We start from the raw sequence: 21,787 nt of genomic DNA on the forward strand, positions 1-21,787 counted from the left end.
ATTCCCCACAGCTGTATGTAGAACTGTCAAACCTATCCTTATATCACAAGCATCCAGTTTAAAGGATGACACATGGTATTGTAATGGAGTTTGTACATTGTTAACCTAATGCATTGACCCTGTGTTGATTAACTACAGCCAATGCAATGTTTGGAAACAACAGAGATTCTATATTCATACTGAGAGGCACCCATAGTAGTGGAAACTCAAATGGGAAAAATACTGGCACATGATACCCAATCCGTCACTCCTTACTTGAAGAAGACTCTCACTGACTTTCAGGAAGTGATGTCAGTGGTCGTTTTGCCTGAGTAAGGATAACAGGAGCTGGCCCATGGACTAAAGTTTCCAACTTGCTCTAACTCTTTTTTTGATTTATTTTAAAAGTAGTTTAAAGGGCTAGGATCAGCACAAAAAGCCAATAAAAACCCATGTGCAAGGCCTCCAAGGAGGAAAGCCTGAAAGGTGGACGGTTCTCACAAGAGTATAGGAGTTAGCTTTGTTCAAAAACTGTGTAGTTCTGGGTGGGGAAGGGACATGGTCAAGGCAGCTGGTTGGTTGATTCATTGCACTCCCCAAGTGATTGAACACACACCCCGCAGTGGCCTCTAGCTACAGAGCTTCTGTGGAACCTAAAGCTGTTTCTCCCTACCACCATGAATGGAAACTACCACCTGTCTGTCCTCCTTCAGAATGAACCCCTCCTGGGATCAGGTGACTCGGTGAGGTGTAATTAAAATGTTGGCAAATCAGATCCACAAGTTTCCTTTACAGTGTTGTTAATCATGTCTTTTGTTTTTTATGCTTCGTTTTGTTTTTATATAACAGAAGCTACTTTAATGCTTCTTCAGTGCTGGGCCGTTGCCTGTGGGAGGAAAATACATGTATTTGTTATGAGCATGTCTGCAGAAGTTGTAGGGAAGGATGGATTTACAAAACTCAGGTGATCTAGTTGAGGAATCTAGTACTAAATCATCATGGCTGTCAACTTCGGTATCTTAAGCCTCTATTTCTTTCCCATCAAAGAGCACACACTAACACATTCTAGGTTGCTATTATGATTTTAAAAAACTATACAAACATGTATAATGGCCGTGGAAATAAGAGATTTTATTTGTATGCACTGCAGTCTCGTGATATAGATACATGACAAATTATATTATAACTGTGCTATTTGGGAAACTCTGTGGTTTTTAAACTGTGTTTGTGACGGGACAGAGTCCACTTGTGTTGCAGATGGACTGAGAGATTTGGACTGTAAAACTTGAAGTCATTTAATTACATGTTAGACCCTGACTTCATGTGGAAGAAGTATACTAGATTTGATTACATTGCTGTGAGATACATAATTTAATTTGTGAAGATATGTAACCTCATTAACCTACATATAGTCAGGCCTGCTTACGCTGAGTCACTTTAGAAGCCACATTTTTATGTTGATTAAAGAAAAAAATCCGATTACCAAGTCAGTTTTGTATACAGTTCATGTTATAAAGATTAGTTACCACCTAAACCTTACGTAGCCAGACATGCAGATAAACCAAACACAGATTAAACAGGTCTGAAGGAATATACTTAATGTGAATCTGTGTGCGCCAATGTATGAAAGGATTTAAAAAACATTTTATTGATACTGACATTGCCTCACCTCCATCACTGCAATAGTACCTTTTCCTACTCTTCTTCCTCCTATTATACCCTGATTGATGGGAGAAAAGCGGGGTAACTACTTACCTTTTCAGTTTTGGAAGATCTATTCCATGTATAGCAACTGTCTTCCTCACTGATGATGATAATATTTAAAAATCTGGATTATATGGGCCTATTTCTTAGGCTTGCTCTTTTTTAGGCCTTTCCCTGGTCGTCTTGATATCAGTGGGGTTTTGCCAGTGGGAGCAGTCTGACGCCTCAAATGTGATTTTTTTTTTTTTGGTACGTTGTATGTTGAAGTACACCTCTACCTCGATATAACGCTGTCTTCGGGAGCCAAAAAATCTTACCGTGTTATAGGGGAAACTGCGTTATATGGGACTTGCTTTGATCCACCGGAGTGCGCAGACCAGCTCTCCCCCCTCCCCCCCCGGAGCACTGCTTTACCGTGTTATATCCGAATTCGTGTTATATCAGGTCACGTTATATCGGGGTAGAGGTGTATGTTGATAACTGGAGTCTATGCCTTAAGACTGATGCAAGCAATCAAAAGGGGTCAGCTTTCTGTAGTACATCATTTTCTTTTTTGGTAGCATTAATTGTGCTCACTCCCCTTTTCCTTAGAGTTTTGCATGTTTAAAACAACTGAAAGCAGTATCTGCAAGTGTTACACCTCTTGGGGTGAGAGGTCAAAATATAGATAATGTTTGCCACAATTCTCCTCCTCCTGTGCCCCTTCTCAAAAACAAAAAGGGTCAGAAATCCAAGCCACTTTCCAGCTCCTCTGGATATGTTTTTGTCTATTTTTTAAAAAAGGAGAACTTCCAAACTAAACCAGCCTGTGGCAGTGTTTTTCAGCATTTCCTTTGCTTCTCTCGCACTTAAAGCTTAAGCCTTGTTACTAATTGGAATACTTGGGAAAATTCCTGAATTCACTGTGCAGTAGTTCAAATACTGAAAGTTTTACAGTATTCACAACAATCCTTTATCTCTTCCTACAGTGGTGAGTCGTAGAACTAATTATGACTCACTGCTGAGCTGTAGAATTAATATTTCATTGTATATAAAACTTATTTTAAACATGATATATTGCTACCAACCTTTCCAAATTGCTAAGAACTTGGGAGCTTTGAGTAAGTCAATAAATTCAGTTTCTCACCAGCATTAAAATTCACCCCTCAATTTGAAAGAAAAATTACCTCAAAATAAAACTTTAAAAGTGCAGTTCACCCCAAAATAATCCCCTCCTCTGCTTTCTTGTTCATGGAGGATTCTTGTAGATTCTAGGATTCTTTGTTCATTAGCTCTTAAAGGGGATTACTGAAGTTGCCAGTAAATGGCTAATGTCTTTGGTGATCTCAGTCAGGCTGTCACAGAGTTGTTTCATGCTTGGGCTGAAAGGCCCATTGACTTTTTTAGAAACGCCACACATAGTTATTGTTGTAGTTTCCTCTGTTCTTATACAAAGGAGCAAGGGAGGACGCAGGAAAGAAAGGAAAAGGAAATTCAGTTTTACCTAGTATTTAATCAGCCAATGGAATTTACTGGCATACAAGCTCATCAGGATGAATACTGTGGCTGGAGACAGAGCCTTTTACCTCTAGGCAACTGGTTCAAAGGCCTAAGTCAGTGGTGGCTTAAAGTTACCCAGTGAAGGTTTTCTATGGCCTATGTGCAATTAGTTTGGTTTGAATTCAGTTCCTAGTGGATGGCTGTTGCCATTACCACAATGGATACTTAATGGCACCCTATTTGGCAGCCTTAGCAGAGAGGCCAAAGTCTTGTGTTTGTAGCCACTTCCTCTCAGATCTCCCCATTTCCCACATTGTTCCCCTTCAGTCCATCCAAAAGACAGCTGCTAAAATAAATTTTTCATCCATCCACCACCTCATCTGTCAGACTGCCTGTGAATCCTTCCTCTGGCTCCCTGTTGCCTGCTGTATCTGGTTTAAACTTCCCAACCTTACCTTCAGAGTTCAGCTCAGCTCTGCCCAGGCTGCACCTTGGATCTTGTTTCTTATCTTGGCCCTCTGATCCCTGTGTTTCTCCAGTGATGACATCCTAACCATCCCATTGTTTCTTCTGATGTGTCTTTGCTCATTCATTTTGTGCTCCATGGAATCCCAGTGCGCTTGTCACTGCCTGCCTTCTCATTCAAATTCTTCTAAAGACTAGCTTCTTCTGTGAGGCCTGCAAACATTGAGCCGCACCAAGCAACTGCCTTCTCCATCTCAGCGTTACAAAACTGGGGAACAGCTGTCAGCAATAAGACTTTTAGAAAACGTAACATTCCATGTTAACACTTTGCTCTGGTGTTACTATGCCTTCCTTAGACTATAGGGCAGGGGTTCTCAAACTGGGGGTCAGGACTCCTCGGGGTCATGAGGTTACTACAGGGGGGGCTCATGAGCTGTCAGCCCCTACCCCAGACCCCACTTTGCAGCCAGCATTTATAATGGTGTTAAATATATTAAAATGTGTTTTTAATTTATAAGGGGGAGTCACACACAGAGGCTTGCTAAGTGAAAGGGGTCACCAGTACAAAAATTTGAGCATCACTGCCATAGGGTATGTCCACACTGCAGTCAGAGGTGAGATTGCAGCATGTGTAGACATACCTGAACTATCTTTGATTAGCTAGCTCTTAGTGTGGCAGCATGGGTTAGGTGCTCAAGTACATACCCAGGGTCCTGGGCCTGTGCTGCCGCAGCTTCACTGCTATTGTTGTTCAGCTAGCTAGATCTAGCTATGATTGCCCTATAGGCATACCCAGTGAGTGCCTCAGGGGCAGGATCTGTATTAGTTTGCTTAGTGCTGTACAAGACACAAGACACAAACAATTCTTAACAAATAGTAATTTGTCAGCATGCAGCCTGAAATACAACTTTGACACCTATTGGTTCTTCTTGCTCAAAGTTGACATACATTTGGTGGGGCCGTGTGGAATGTCTGTGTTGTCCTGTGGATAAAGGACTTGTTTTTCCAGGTTTTTTAACCTGGCATCTTTCACCAACACCAAGCTCTCTTACATCCTATTTTGTATAAGTTTGGGCTGTATTGTCAAGCTTCCTGGGACCATGACCCAGGAAGCTTGACACTATCTTCAGTAGGGATAGCTCAGCCCATAGGGTCCTAAAAGCAAGAATGTAGAAAATTGTAGTTTGAATTCTCCCCTACTTCCTCATCTTCTGTTTCTGGGCTTCAAGGTTTCCTTTTTTCTCCTCTTTGGCCAGGGATTTGGCTGCTTTTTGGTGTGGTTACTGACCTCCCCATTCCTATTCTTTAGTATTTCTTGACTCATTCTTCCAGTTGCTGCCATGCTTTCGCTCTTTGGAGACTCACTTAGAGCTACCTGAAGGACTTAAATTTTTAGAGATGCTTTTTAACATGAATTGTCATTTCATCTTATTGCTTTGATCCTCTTCAGTCATTACACTCCATCATGGTGCTGCATTGACTATGGATATGATCCTCTGTCCTAAAATGGCTGTCATGTCTTGTACCCAGTGGAGCCTACAACCGATATTGCTCTTGCTTGTTATATTTGTCTCCAAAAGTCTGCCATCCTTGCTATCCACCAGCTGCCCTGTCATGGTTCTGACTGTCTTGATTCCTTTCCTGTCAAAGCCCCTTATTTCCAGCCAGAAAAGAAGCAGAAATAATGGTGTCGAGACCTTTTGGCAGCATGCCTCCTACTTCCCTCTGAAGTGGTTTGGTTTTGTCAATTCTGTAATGCCCTTGGCTTTTGGTAGCAAGAATTAAGCATTTTATGAGTCTTTCCACACTCCTGGCTTGGAAAGCCTCATTAATTTAATAATACACCTCTACCCCGATATAACGCTGTCCTCGGGAGCCAAAAAATCTTACCGTGTTATAGGTGAAACTGCGTTATATCAAACTTGCTTTGATCCACTGGAGTGCGCAGGCCCCCCCCCCCCGCCCCCGGAGCACTGCTTTACCGCGTTATATCCGAATTCATGTTATATCGGGTCGCGTTATATCAGGTAGAGGTGTATGTTGTAAGAAAGAACAAGTGGTGGTGAAGTAGCCAAGATTCTGGCATGTCTGAGTGTTGGCACCAAGAAGATTAACCAGTGTTTGGTTGTCTATTTGGAGTGCCTACACAGGCAGGCTGCCACTTGTTAAAACAAAAATTGAGTCATCATTTTCCATCTCCACTGCAAACATTTTTTATGCATCTATACAAACTGGATTTTTCTTTCCATGCCTGAATTATAAAACCAAACCAAATCCCGCCGCTAATTTAGTTGTGCATCCTGCTGTGTTATTGATCCTATGCCCTTTCATTCTCCTCCTTATTTGCACCAAAGCTAATGAGCAGGGCCAAACACAAAGGCATACCTAGCTGCTGCACAATGGAGAAGTATTGTGCTTAGGTTTGGGACCAGCTTCTTAATTTTATATTGTATTTCTGGTAGCTGTGGAATTGCCTCTAAACTGTATTAGGGTCAGATTGCTCTGGTCTTGCCTAATCACTTTTATTTTTAAAGGGCATTAACTTATTTGCCTGACCATGTGGTATATTTGATATCCTGTACATGTTCTTACAGTGTCTGTGATCAGGAAAATTTAAGGCAATGTCAGATTATACAGTTTTATTTTGTCTAGCAAAATATCTGAGTATATTTGTATTCATGATGTATATATGTATTCCTATTGTATCTCTGTTTTGCCCACGGTTGTTATATTTATTGTTTACTTGTTAAGCACCTTCACTGGGCTCAGCCCTGTGCAAGAGATAGAAGGAGAAATGGTTCATGCCGTGGGGAACTTACAGTTTATATTGACAATGTGCCTCAGCTCTGACCTGGAGGGACACATCTAGGGGTGAGATGTAGTTAAGATTCCATACTCATTGAGTCCTTGGACTCTTTCCTGAGATGTCAACAAAGTGCCAATTTGTATCAGCTGTACTGGTGGTTTCTGCCCTGAGTTTACTCTAGGGATCAAGGAAGGCTGGTCTGAAGTTAAGGCCCAGGACTAAAAGTCAGGAATCTTGGTGGACAAGTCACTTAATCTCTCTGTGCCTCACTTTTCCCCATGTGTCACCTAGTGCAATTAAGAGGGCACTGTTGGTGAGGTGCTCCCATACTATAATAGTAAGCCATATGTCTATAAATAAATACACAGGTCACTCAGCTGCTGCCACGTGATGATTCTAATTCATCACTTACCCTAGACTAGTGGCAGAGTTGAAAGGGCTGGTATCTCATTACCAGTTGTCTGAGCCGTCCATTTCCCCAACTACATGGATTTTCTAAGCATCATGGTTTAAAAACATAATTGAAGGCATGACACGGATACTCCATAAAAATAAAAACATAGCGATCCCTGCACTCTGTGGGGGCAGTGTAGCCAGCTGTGGCCACCTCACCATTCAACCTGAGTAACACACTCAGCTATAACTAATGAACATAAAACTCTACCCAGCCTCTCTGCTGGACACTGTGCCAGCGATTTCTAGGACACAGAACCCCAGAACACACTACTTTGAAAATGGGAGGCTCTGGGACAGTGTTTCTCAACCTATTTACCATTTTGGGCCCCATCCAATACAACCTTTATGGCCCTGAGGGTGTTACATGGGCCACAGCTGTGTGCTGATTGGGCTATAGGTTGAGAACCACTGCTCTGGGGCCTCAGCACAAAGGTTGCCAGACTGGATGAGGCCCTTTGGTTTGAAGGTGACGGTAATAAGGAAGCTATTATGTAGGGGGAGAATAGAGCTTACTGTATGTAGGGTTTCTCCTGAAAGCCTCTGGAGTTTTGTCCTTGGAAGCCTGAAGGGTCAGTCCCCTAGATAGCTAAGTAAAATATTCCATAAGGAAATGTATATACAAATATCCATCAACACGCACAGTCAACACCATATCCATTTCTTTACTCCTCCTGGTACCTTGGCATCATCCTCTCTCTTCAGCCTGCTAAATTTTACACCCACGTTTAATTGAAAAGTGGGTGTAAAATTCTTTACAAACAATCTTATTATGCCTGAAAAGCAGATCAGCCTGGTACCATTTATGTCGACATTTAATTGTGCCACAAAATTGGATGCCAGTTTCAGGATCCTTTTACAAAGGTGACCCGTTAAGTGTGACATAACTAAAGTGTTATGTCTATGCAAAGTAATCTGTGGTCTTACTGAGCTAGGGAATACCTTGTGGAGGGGGTTCTTTTATAAGGTGTAATATAACTGATCTCATTTTACCATAGAATGGCAAGTTTTAATTAAAAATTTATCAATGTTTTCCAATCAGTTCTGAGGCCTTTCAGATTTTTACCAAGATGCGAGCCTCATACACCTAGCATCTCTGAAAAAAAATATCTCCATGTGCAGCCTAGAATTGAACAAACTTTATTGAATTAGTCTGCTGGTTGCCTGTTCATGTTTTCTGCTGCCCAGATTGTAAGAGCTCAGTAGGTTTTGTTTTCACAAGCAGCAGGTGTCCTCCCAGACAATGCTGAAGAGATTAGTCAGATTCAGAATCAAGAACGTTATGAGTTGTGAATTCTGTTGGCATTTTCTCATTCATCTTGTGGAATGTTTCACAGTTCTGTTGAGAAAGTGAAGTGAACAATATAATGGGTCGTTTAGCCATTCATGTACTGGGGCTATGGTTATCACAGAACCTGGGTAATGCAATATTTAAAGTGTTTGACAGCAAGAATAAAAAGTGCAGTTTGTGGGTGAAGCTTGAAGTTGCAGAGTATAAAATAATAAAATAAAACAAATGGCCCTTTAGAATAAATTTTGTGTTATCCTTCAGAGACTGGGGGGAAATTTATGAAAAAAAATGTTCAAGAAACACAACTGGAAATAATGTGGTCCTAATAAATGTGGAATTCAGAGCTCCAAGCAGCATTCATTTAATCCTCATGGCAAGTGTGATAGTACAACCTACTTTGAGATGGGAAGAGTAAAAATAAGGAAGCTAAACTGTGTCATAGAAAGATTCCAAAAAGACTTCAAATTGAATTGTGCAGATAACTATTCTCTCTCCCCCCGCCCCGCCCAAGAAATGTTGATACAAAACATGTATTTCTTTTTTCTCTGTACCTGTAGAAGCATTGGTTTTCTTTGTCCAGGCCCTTTACAAGAAGTATTCAGGTTAAAGTGGCCAGTAATTTTCATGTCTTCTTGAACTGAAGTTTTCAGTCATGAGATTAAAAAGTAAATAAGAAGTCAGTTCAGGAAATCTAACGAGTAAACAGTCCAAGGTACCACTGGAGACCATAAACAATCAGTAAAACAAGAATTAAAAGACAGCAAGTTTGCAGGAATATGCTAAAAAATATTATCCTAATGTGTTTATGCTAAGAAATATAAAAGAAATGTACCCATTACCCATGTCTCCACATTTGCTACAAATAAAAACACTTGTATTTTAACTAATCTTTGGCTGTAACAAAAACTAAAAGACATTCTTCAAGTTCTCAACTACTGTAGTAAAACACTGAGGCAACATCCCCAACTGGTAGCCCTAGCTAGAGATATATCAATGAAATGTAATAAGGAAAAGCCAGTATGATGTAAAATAGAAAGTCCTTCTTCACAACTAGATAATCAGGGAATATGTAGCTGAGTGGAACAGTTGGAACTTGTTCTTAGATTCCTGAGCTTTGAATCCTCAGAGTGTTATTTCAGTTTACATTGCCGTCACTCCATGAAAAGGAGTGCCTTAGTGAGTCAAGTGTGCTGAAGCAGACTGACCAAACTGTGTATCAGTAAAGGCCTGAATCTCAAGAACTATGGTCAATATATGCAGTATAAAGACTTAATAGCCAAAAAAGTTAGCCATTAAGTGTCACTTCCAAAATTAGTACAAGAAGGAAGTGGGGGTGGGTGAGGGGTTGGTTAATCCTGTCCCTTGTGCAGCTCAGTACTACCCTATTAACTGCTAGTACAGTCATTCCAGCAGTGTGTGAGGACTCCAGTTTAGTCCTTGTAAGTCTGCATCCCTATATAAGGACAAGTCCAAACTTTGCCCCTGTAAAGGGTCAGTTGCCTTCCACGTGGCTAGGAATAGCACTGTGGTGCCCTACTTCGGTTTCCTCTCTTCGGGGCTCTGTAAATAAACTCCACCAGTCCAGAGTCCTTAAAACATTTCCCTTATGGTCTAATTTATTTATGTAATCATTTATATATTATTCATAATAACGTTTAGTCATGGGGCTTCTCCCCTTCACCTAGAAAAGAGTCCTTTTCTCTCCTGGGCCTCTCCCCAGCCTTCCCACCTGGAGTCTTTTCCCCCTGGCATCTCAGTCAAACCTGGGGCTTCTCCCCTTTTTTCAGGAGAGGATCCAAGCCTTCCAGCCTCACTCTGGTTCTACCCTGCTTTTGGCAGGCCGCTCCCGGCCTTACCTGGCTGGAGTCTTTTAGTCCCAGAATTCTCAGAGCCTCCTGCAGGCTTCTGTTTTCCGCAGCCTAAGTCCTGCCCACTGGGATGGGCACCAGGCTCAGCAGCAGCTGTCCCTGGTCGCAGTAGTCCGGGAGCATGCAAAACACTAAGGCTGGTGCTTGCCCCGGTGGGCAGGGCTGGGGGCGGTATAGCTATGCTGAAGGAGCTGCCCACAGGGGATGCTGGCTCTTGCAACTGGTGGCCAGATGTGTGGCTGCTTTTACTGCTGCCGTTCCCGGTAGAGCCCTGCGGCTCCTTGGATATCCGCTTGATATCCGTGGATATAAATTTGGTATCCGCGCAGGGCTCTACTGGTAATAGATGTCTGTCTGACTACACTTTGGCCACAACTAGATAAGATATTTGGGTCCAAAAAACTTACTTTGAAATTGCACAACTCCAGTAACCTACACCTTTTACTGTTGGAAGCAATGGTGTAGTCCAAGTTCAAAAGTTGGCCTAGCAGTTGATTATTAAAGAGAATCCGAAAAAGTGAAGAGCAGTTCTGGAAGCACATTTAAAAGAGTTTATAAATAATTTTGAAGTTTTAGCAGCATCTCAACAACAAGGAATAGAGGTTATATTTATGCAAATTAAACACATGCGCACATATGGTGTTCTTGAAATATGTTGCCTCTTAGAGTTTAAAAAAAAATGTAATAATTCTGAGGAGAAAACTTATGTCACTGTTTGAAGTTACAACTTTCCCTTGCAAACTGTCCTACATTTTGTTTTGGAAATGAGAGGCCATTGTATTTAAGCTCAAGTAGATATTGAGTAGGCCTCAACAGACGTATCTTTAACATCACTGTAGCTTTTTTCCCCTCAGTACCATGATGTCTCGTTCTCTTTTTCCTCTGCCTTCCCTGGCCCTAGAGAAAGAAGAAGATAGGAAAGAAAAGCCACATTTTGCATTCCACACAGTGCGATACTGTCTCCCACCCCCCTACCAGTATGCTAGAGAGGGCTGTGGTCTGATATTGCTAGAAAGACAAGTGAGGTACTGAGGAGCTGCCTCTTCTGCTTGCGCAAGCTCACTAATAATGGTTGCATTTAAGCTCTGAAAGAGAGGATAGCAAAGGAGAGGTTAGAGATGGTACAAACAGGAAGAGAAGGCAGATCCTCTGCAGGTGGAACAGCACCCTCTGCAACAGGGAACACATTTACGTAAGAAATCACATCCCTGATGACAGCCTAGTCAAACCTGCAGGACAAACCTACTGCTAAGCAGGATCATGGGACTCAAATGGCTCTATAAGAAAGCAAGTCTGATGATGTATTGGGTAAATATGCATGAAAAGATCAGAATTAGTCTATACCTGTTTTAGCATCTGTCTCCAATGCAGTTCCGGTCTGTGGATATTAGCCTTTTAAGGTTTTTGACTTGTTTTGCAGAGAGATGGGAAACGCCTAGCAGGCCATCCAGTCTATCTGCCTGCCTAAACTGTTAGCATGTCCCCTTTTAGCCATCAGTTAGCCAAACTATATGTACTTAACTCTTTTAATCTTACTTCTTAAGTCCTTTCCTCCAGCCCTCTAATTATTTTGTTGCAGTTCTCTGAACTCCCTCCAGATTGTCAATATTTTCCTAGTAGACTGTTGTCCGGTACTGTGTACAATATTCCATGTACAGTAACTAGAGTGATGTAGACAAGGATAGTTGTGCCATCCTGTCCCAAGATGTGATGCATCTGTGTTTGCAGCCCAAAATTGCCTTCACTTTTTTGCTGCCATATCCCATTCTATTATATTCTACGTAGGGGATTATAATGTGCCCATCACCATGATATCTAAATGTTGGGGTAATGCGTTAAGCAACATTACTAACGTGTCTCATGCAGCACCTTCTGCCCATGGGAAAAATATTTTTTGTGCTTGTTATCAGATGCTGTTATTTGTGAAGGCTAGGCTGAAGAAATGTATATTACAAACTCATATCTAATTTGGGGTCCACTTTTTCAGCATCAGTGCTTTCCAGATTTGTCCCTTCCACTGGCCATCTGTTTTTTGGGTAATTTTCCCTTGCATGTCTTAGCTTGCATTTTTTTCTGAGATGAATCTCATTTTATTAATTTCAGCCAATGTTTTTATTCTCTCTCAGTCCATTGCTTTATTTCCCTGTTTGCATTGGTTTTTACAACTCCTCCAAATTTTAAAACAATTTACTGAGGGTTGTGGTGGATTCTTCATCACTTCCAGTTTTTAAACCCAATATTGGATGTTTTCCTAAAAGATCTACTATCGGAATTAATATGGTGAAGTTCTACGGCCTGTGTTATACAACAGGTTAGACTAGATGATCACAGTGGTCCCTTCTGGCTTTGTAAATTAAGAATCTATGAAAAAAAATGGATGTAACCTGAAATTTTAAGTTAACATGTTGTTTAGTTCCACTTCTGGATACTTGGCCTTTTATCATTATCATTTGTCAGCAGCCAAATTTCAAATTATATGATAGAGTCTCACTTGGACATGAATACTATCAGATGCTTTACTAAAATCTAAATACATTACATTTACCTCTTTTCCTTCATCCCCAAATTTTGAAATGCTATCCGAAAAAGCAGTCAAATTTATCTAACTAGTTCAGTTCTTTAGAAACACGTGCTTCATATTGATCGTGGGTTCATTATCTTCAGAGTTTTAGTCTGGTTTCGGAGGCTTTTCCTCATTTTACAAGAAACCCTATGAGTTAAAACAGATGTACAACCCATTCTGAATTTTGGTTTGGTGGGGGGCAGAGTTAGGGAGGGAATAAGGGGTGTGTGTGTGTGATTTCCATCTACTTGTGTAAGATGCATAATGGAGCACAGGCAATGGCAATTATAAATGATATATTCCTGGAGAACCATTCTAATCCCAGAGTGTTCTTATATTGCTAGACCCTGAATTCCCATAAAGATAAGTGTTTCATGCATTCCTGCTTTACTCTCCAGTGGTCTGTGATGTCATCAATATTTAAAATTATGCCTAAGCTGAGGGCGTGAGATAATATCCGCAGCCACCTACCAGCTGCTCCATACAGAATCCTTCCTCTCCGGTTGCTGGCCAGCCAACAATGACAGACAAAACGTAGCACTGGTGTGATGCTTTGTAGTGCAGAAAGTCCTATGCAGATGAGATAGTTTAAGTTTGACTAAGAAAGAATGACTTAAGATAAAAAAATGAGAGAGAGGTTGATGGAGGGAGAAAAGAAAACGAAGGACTGCTATGCCAAGAAATGTTTCTATGGCAAATGTGAAATATAGTCCCTCAGGATCATCCCAAAGGCATCCCATTCATGGCTTTTTGCTTTGACCAGGCCATAATAAAATCTCAAACATTTCTTGTGACAGTTATGCCTGTGTTGCACTGACTAAAGTCATATTTTATACCAGTGATTTAAGGAGATAGTTAGTATCCTGTTTCAGTTGGGGTGGAGGACTGGGGATCAGGCAAAAATATTAAATTTTTGTTTTACAGCTGTTACTAGATCAAATACTGTCTTCTATATACCCATGTACAGAGGAAGAATAGGCCATGACTCACTTCTGATTGGTTACGTGTGTTTGCAGGGTTGCAGTTTAATCTGAATATTAGTAGCCGAAGAGCCAGTGAGAAGTAGTCTGGGGATTAGAACAATGTCACAGCTGTGTTTTGCTTCACACTGACCTGAAGTATCATTTGGACCTACATGTGAATAATGGCAAAACATTGTCTATATATGGCATAGATTTTGGCTTATGGCTTATGGAAATGCTCCTGAGCCAACCTGTTAAAATTGCTGCTGATATTTTGCCTAAAGTATCCATCCATCCTGCATATTGAGGACATCCCTTATGCGGTGTGGAATCTGTTAAATTGTATCCAAAAAGAAGCTACAAAGACCAGTTAAATGCAATGCTTTGTACTCATCCTGAAAAGGATCATACATCATAAAGCAGTGTGGGCTGGCATGCCTTGTTTTACCTCTGCATAATAAACCCCTGGAACTCATTGCCACAACATATTATCGAGGCCAAGAGCTTAGCAGCATTTTAAAAAAAATGTAGACAGTTATATGAATAGCAACATTCACAGTTTTATTAGTTAGGGTTAAAATGGATGAGCGATATGAATCCTCCTGCTTCCAGGCACAGACCAACCTCTAACTGTCTGGGATCAGGAAGCAATTTGACCAATGGGTAGAGTATTCTGTAATCGTCCATTATGGGTTTTTTTTGCATCTTCTTCTTAAACTGCTTTTACCAGTCAATGCCAGAGAGAGGATTCTGGATCAGACGAGCCACGACTATGATGTGATATGCCAGTTACTAGGGTCCTAAAAATAAGCTTTGTCCTGGATTTTTCATAGTTATACTTTATTTTCAGGCTTAAAAAATAATCAGACTCCTCCTTTCTGGTTCTCTCTCTTATAAACACACACACACACACACCTTTTCTTTTTCTGTATCTCCTTTTGTGGTCTTTTTGCTTCTCGCCTGTGCACTTTCCTGATCACCTCTCCCATGACAATGCCGAATAAGCAGGCCTGCTCTGATTGCCAGTGATTGATGGCAAGAGTGGCTTCCTGGAGTACTGAAATTTTCATGTCAAGCAAAGTGCCGCCTTCTGAATGGGATGTATTCAAAGGCTGGTGAACACTGAACTGTGGGTCCAGCTGAGCTGACCTAGTTTGCAGGATTTTAGAGACATCTTGTGAGTTAGTGGGATTCTTTTAGCGAAAACATGAATAATTGGAATGTTTAGGAGAAGCTCTTCAGCGGTGTTGTGGAGCTATGACCCTTTACAGCAGCTGAGGATCTACCCCTCGGAGTCTTCTCTTTACCTCCTGGTGTACCATACCATATGCCAAAGAACACTTCCCACCCGAGGTGCTGACCTAACAACTGTGCATTAGTTAGTGTGTAAATGATTTAATGTATTTCTTCATTCTGCGCTGCATTTCTCACCCAGGCAATCCTCTTTCCCTGGTAGCTAAGCTGCACTAGTGTGGATAGAAAGATCAACAGCCTACTCCAGAGCTCCCATCCTTGTGTCTGTAACATTTGTTATTAGGTGGTTTGGAAGAGCTATCTTTTCCTCTTGTTCCCAGGCTCCTTATGGTTTCCCAAGTCCAGTCCTACATTGAGTATATCACTACTCCAATGCTAGTTCAACTCCATAACCTTTGCTGGCATAACCAGTTGTGCCAAAGTGAGATCAAATCCAAGAAGTCTCAGACGAGCACAGAGCTTTGCAGTAGTAATGGGCTTCTATCCCATGTGTCCATTTAGCATCCTAATTCATTTCAGATTCAGTGGCAGCCAGTGTTTCCCAACTCCACAGTCCCATTGAGCAATAGTTCCACAGTTTGTCTTTCTTACTGTATGTTGCGCTCAACTTCTCCATTAGGCTGGTGCAGTCTCTATTGATTATCGCTACAATTGAATGTTTTATTATTTACTTTAATTTATTATTTAGCATGTTGGTCAAAGGACCTCACTATTGGAAGCCTAAGATCTAGTTCACAAATATTTGACAGATGTGCTTTGAAAATAACACAGATGTGCAGTGTCAAATTTACATTCCTGCAGCAGTGTCTTTGTTTCAAAGTATACATTTAGCTGGTTGTGTTGTTCATGTGCTTTCAGAAGGCCTTCCTCCCTGTAACACAGGAAAAACAAGTTTTCTTTTTCAGACTTTATTCCTTTGAGAATTTGAAAGAAAAATTATCTTAATAGAGTGAGCATTCAACCTTTATAAGACTGCAAATCTATGGGTTATTTTTAACCTAATTATACTGAATTAACAAAAGCTTAAGACTTTTTGCCTGAATTAAAGCTGGGGCTAAATAGACTTTATTTGCAGTGAAACTTCAGCCTAAAACATACTTTTTACATTGTGCAAGTTTAGAATAATGCCTATGGCGCCAATGTTATATTAAACAACAGTGCTTGATTTTCTAAAACATTGGCTTTTATGAGTTGATGTGAGAGGATGTGCAACTATAGAACTGCTCACTCATTCCCCATCGTCACTACTCCCCCAGTTATGGTGATCACTTTGGATTGTTGACATTTTAGATGGAACATGGTCCCCTTACACTTGCCTAACAGTGGCTCATTAACTCCATGTTAATTGAAACTGAAAGTTTGTCAGATGACTCAATTCTGTTACATGTTAAATGGATTCAGTGAAGTAAGCATTACTGCTGTGATGAAAACCTCTGTGGAATTGATTGTGAACTGATCTGGAGGGATTCAAAGACTTTATCAGTAGCTCTTAAAGATAAGCATTTTGAGAACTATTGGAGTTTAGGAACATTCTAAGTAATCTAAATCGTACTGTTTTTCCCCTGAACTTCTATAAAATCTACCAACTATGTTCCATTTCTGAACCATATCTTAGATAAAATATTACTTTCGTTGCATGTCTGAGGATGGGAGGAAGGATGGAAAAAAGGAAAGAGAAAATTGGAAATTCTGTTTTAGTTAGGTATTCTAGGCATCCATACCAATCAGAAAATTCAGCAATCACAAGCATACCTAAAATTCAACACAAACATAAAACTATGTTAAAATAAAGTTGCATTTGCTTTTAAACTAACAAAAGCCAGGAAATTCAGAATTTAGGCTGTCTTTACCTCATTCTATTATACCTGGGTATTGCAAAGGTCTCTGTTAAGAGAAGGATTTATGGTATATGCCATATGGGCTGCAGTGCTTATATAAGACCTTTATATGCTAGGTTTCAGTGTGGAGACGTTTTTTATGGCTGAGTTATAAACCCTTTGAAAATAGAGGCTTATAATGGAAACAGTGACAGACCTTTAACTAGTTCAGGCTTATCTGGCTCCATTATCTTTATTTTTGTTAAAGCATTAAATGGCTGCATATTTGTTTATCTTTCTCTCACTCTCTGAATTTTAACAAGTTTGGATTATCAAATTGTTCTTCCTTTTAAAATGTCATGAACATGCATCATTAGATAGTTTATCCAAACTTCAGAGTGGTGCTTTCAAAGTAAATTGAGCTATTGTGTCTTATTACAATGATTTTCTTGGTTTTATAATACATTTAGTTTATAGGACACTAATAACAGAATAACTTCCTAAAGTTTGCTCTCCCCGCCCCCACCTCTCTCTGTCTCTCTGTGTCTGTGTATCTTATTTTAATCTTGAATTTGATTTCTTGATTTTGACATAAGTTGGTAATTTTGTTTTTTGATTGTCCTGTTCAGGTAAAAAGCCATACCACTGCAGTTTTTCTGAAGAGGGGGCACCAATGGTAACATCTCAGGTAGAAGAGCTTCCTAAATTTGGAAGTGACAATGCCAGAGAAAAAGATGCCAATGAATCTAAACCAGAACTATCAACTTTGGTATCTACCCTGGAAAACAATATCAAACGGCCCTTTCCAAAGTATGAAGCTCAGAGAAATTCTTCAGACTTAAAGATGCCAGTGTTTCAACCTAGACAAGAGCTTCCCTGCTCCAGTAGTACTGCTGACTTTGCTTCAGGAGTGGGCCAGACATCTTTAGATGCGGCAGTGGACTTGAAAACCTCATTGGAAAAGCAGGCTAGTCAGCCTAAAGAAAATTTCTCAGACTTGTGCAGGGAGTACCCTGTTCTCGAAAAAGGGAGAGAGGCACAAGATATGGTTCCACTAGATTTAAGTGAAAAATCAACGAGGGCTGATTCATGCAATAAGGGTTTTACCTCATCTTTGCAGGCTGATTTGATTGTCCACCCATGTCCTTACTGCAACCATAAGACCTATTACCCTGAAGTCCTGTGGATGCACAAAAAAATTTGGCACAAAGTCAGCTGTAACTCGATGGCTCCACCATGGATTCAACAAAATGGATTCAAGAGTATAAAAAACAACTTGGTTTTTCTGGCAAGAAGTGGACGCACTGGTCCTCCTCCATCCCTTGGTGGTAAAGAATGCCCACCTTTGCCTGTTGCCAGATTTACACGCACTCAAGTACCAAGTGCGTTGCCAGGATCCAAAAGCAATTCTTCCCCTGTTGGGATGACTACAAAGCCTGGTAGTATGCATCAGTCTAAGGACAGCCATTCGTTTGGCCACTGCGGTCCACGGTCATCAGGTCTTGATGGGTACAGGCAGCCCAAATCAAACCATACCCAGGAGCAGCACAGCATAGCAGCACAACAGCCTCAACTTAAAGCTAAATATGAAGTAAACTCCAAACTGATGCAAGCGGGAAGCTTTAGTAGAAGCCTAACACCCACCCAGACAGTCGTCTCAAGGCCCACCTCACAGCCTGCCAACAGTAAACAGGTGGAGAAGTATATGATTCCCCAAGGAAGTGCTGGTTTTCACTCTTCAAGTAAGCATTGTGCATCTGACCCCATAAAAGCCAAATTCAACCCACTGCCTCAGTATCACCCTCTGTGTAAAACTGAGCAGTACAGTAAACATGAAGATCCATCAGTGCCTCAACGGGAATCTCACACCAAGGCAGGAAATGAGATGAGGACGTTGGCAAACTGCACAACAGGAGCAAGAGCGAGTCCACTAATGCAGCCTCAGCCTAGCACAGCAGGAGCTTCTCCAGCTTTACACTCCATCAAACAAGAACCAGCATCAGAGGGGCACGAGAAACGTTTGGACATTTTTTTTAAGACCTACATTCCAAAGGACCTTGCTTCGTTGTACCAAACCTGGGGTGCCAATAGCCCTGTGCTGGATCATGCAGGTAAGGCTTCTACATGCTTTTTGTTTTGGTTAATTATATTGTTTTCCCATTTTGTCCTTCAGGCTATGTCTACGCTATGAGCTTAGGGTTGTGATGCTAGCTCTCATCTAAAAATAGTAGTGTAGCTGCTGTAGAACAGGCAGTGGCAGTGGTGGCACATGCTAGCGGGCCTGATTACATGCCCTGGTGGTTCAGGCAGGTTTGTACTGGAGTAGCTAGCGTGGTGCTGCCACTGCACTGCAGCTGCACTACTGTTTATAGTTGTGCTAGCTCAATGAGAGCTATCACAAGAATGTGTACACAAGTTGGGAATCACTCCTCGCTCGTAGTGTACATGTAGACATAATTGATAACTCTGTTACTCAGAATATTAGCAATGTTGAGTGGGTTTGAGTAGATTTCCTCGTGTACAGTAGGATGGTAGATTCCCCTTCCACACACTGTGTGACATTTCTATCACAGGTGAAATGTATTTGTTTCATTGAGTGTTACCAGTCCTTTGTCCCGCTGCTTCACGTAGGCTAGAGTTACACAGATGTTCTGTCACACTAAGATCCTAGTGATCCACTGGTCCTGGCACAGATCATAACTTTTTCACTTTGGGCAAAATAAACATCCTCTAGGGCTTAATTCCTGATGCTATTTTGGCTATCTTGTTCAGTTTCCTCTCCACACAGTTTTTCCAGGAACAGATAGACATACTTACACATCTTTCTAAACAAAGAATCCTAAGATCTTCATTGTCCATATCTTTCAAAAGAAGACAGTCACTTGGAAAATATTACTATCTTGGGCTGTTTGTATGTGTCTAATTTTACAAAAATGTATCTGTCAATTTACTTTGACAGGAAGAGCATATGTGTAAATAGCCAATTTAAAGTTCAGAGGCTAATTTGTTTTAATGTAGTTTTACAAGCAGCATTAAAAAAAGTACCGTGAATTTCCTTCCATCTGTTTCTACCCTTCCCCACCCCTCCAAAAAAACCACCTATTTTGTTTTGAAACTAATCACCACCGTCTCTCTCTGACTTCCTGCCAGATTTTGCTTGTGTCTGTGGAAACTGAAGATTTACTTTTAGGGAGGAAAAAACCCTGGGAGCAAACGTTTTTTTTATAAATTTTAAGATTTTTTTTTCACTTTTCTTTCAGTAGGATCTGTGCAACATGAATCTTTCTAAAATGAATTTAACTGAAACAGAACCCCCTTTGTCAGATCTTTACTATAGGAGCTCAAGATTTTCACTCACGGAGCTGAAAGGAGCTGGGCACATCATCTGTTAGGGGAGGAAGTAGTGTAATGCTTTCTGTTTTGTCAAGTTAGAGTTGCTAGATTTAAAAAATGTAAAACCAGGACAGTTGTAGCTACGGAAGAGGACCGCATAGAGACAGTTTTGGTGGAATGCCTGGAAGGGTGTACATGATGATTTTAGCAGTCATGGTGTGGCTGGGGAAAGAAGACCCATACTGCTGGGTTACAGGCTTGCTGGGAGGTTTTTTGGGAGGCAGGATGGCAACATGAGTCTGCTCAAGACATGGTCCTAGACATGCACATCTTGACCAGCCTGTTGTCTGTTTTGCTTAATCAATTGGTAATTAATAGTACTAGCTCTCTTCATAAAACACTCTGAGATCTATGTATGAAAAGTGCTAGATTAAGAGCTTGGTGGTGTTCTTCTTGACTGGCTGATGTTTCCTTCAGTTGGCCCCAGAGTGTAAAAAGGTTTACAAAAGCTGGCATTAAGCACCTGCTCTTGTAAAGCAGGAGGGGAACAGGGACATTCCCTGTTTCTAGGAACACATTGTCACAGTAGCTTGTTTGTGTGTCATCTATGCTCAATTTGTTGATTAACTACAGGCTATTTTTTATTTGGCCCTCTCTGCTCATAGGGACATTTTCTAAAAAATTTCCACTGCTACTAATGCCAGTTCAGCTCTGCTAATGTTAGCAACTTTGGGTACCTTACCTCCTGGTGACATTATTTAACATCAAGTCATGTAAGACTGCCAGGAATGACACAATAAGCTCCCTCCCAACTATGCTAGCCAAGATGGAGAGGAACATGAGGAGTACCATGAACTTGACATTAATGACTGCAGAAACCAGATGAGGCACAAAAAATATTGGGGCAGAGCCAGGCAGAGGAGGAGTTCTATAGGAAGGATTTACTTGCCGAGCTACTTTTTTTTAAAGTAGGATTTTACTGTGTAAATACTGCTTTGGGGGAGATTTTCAAAGGCACATATGGAAGTTAGGTGTAGTTTGTCTTTCAATGAGAGTTGGTTGCCTAGCTCCCATTTGTGCCTTTGAAATCTCTTCCTTAACCTAGAAATGTTTGTAATGGCCAAGTTTTAGAATTTTGTGGCCTGGTTTTCTTGTATGTGGCCTTTGAACAGCTTTCTTAAGCTCATTCTATATAGAATTTGCAGGTCAATGAATGAATGAATGAATTGGCATGGCACTGTATATTTTTCAGAGGACTAAAGGTAAAACTGCTGCACATGAAAGGGACAGAATTTCACCTGTTAGAATAACATAGCAAAGCCCAACTCAACTGTTCCCTCAGTTACATGCAGTCAGTCCCAACCGAGGACAGAATTATCTCAGTGAGTCTTTATTATGCATTACACAAACAAGGCTTCAATTCGCCAAGAGAGATTGTGTTACCATTATGAAGAATTTAGGGATGTTCTGCCAATTACATAGGTTGTTCCTAAGCCTCTTAATTCTGGATATTTAGTACAGTACCTCATGCAATAGATCAGCCTTGATCACAATAGAATATTCCATTTCAGGCATTTTGGTGTGTGTTGGAGCATGTTTGTAGCTGGATCATGTTTGTAGCCTTTGCTTTTATATTTTAAATTGGCTGTATCTGCTTACATGAGACTCGTGCTCAGTTCTGTTTTCTGCTAGTAGTCTGGTGTTCCTTCGATTCTTTGGAGATAAGAGTTGAAAGTACTCCTGTGGTACTAGTATTAGACATTAGGGCTTTTGCATCAAGGCCTAGATAGTTTGATTACTGCTTAAGGAGAAG

General features: G+C 40.9%; 1 protein-coding gene across 7 annotated transcripts in view; it reads left to right on the forward strand.

Annotated features, from left to right (window-relative positions):
- Window positions 1-21,787, forward strand: part of ZNF516 (zinc finger protein 516) — a 293,509-nt gene that overhangs the window by 256,218 nt on the left and 15,504 nt on the right. For all 7 annotated transcript variants that reach the window (XM_039521536.1, XM_039521535.1, XM_039521534.1 and 4 more), the window contains one exon: window positions 17,271-18,752. In XM_039521536.1, the coding sequence (XP_039377470.1) occupies window positions 17,271-18,752 (1,482 nt within the window). The remainder of the gene's footprint in view (window positions 1-17,270; window positions 18,753-21,787) is intronic.

This window comes from Mauremys reevesii, linkage group 2, assembly GCF_016161935.1.
Source record: "Mauremys reevesii isolate NIE-2019 linkage group 2, ASM1616193v1, whole genome shotgun sequence".
Classification (NCBI taxonomy): domain Eukaryota; kingdom Metazoa; phylum Chordata; order Testudines; family Geoemydidae; genus Mauremys; species Mauremys reevesii.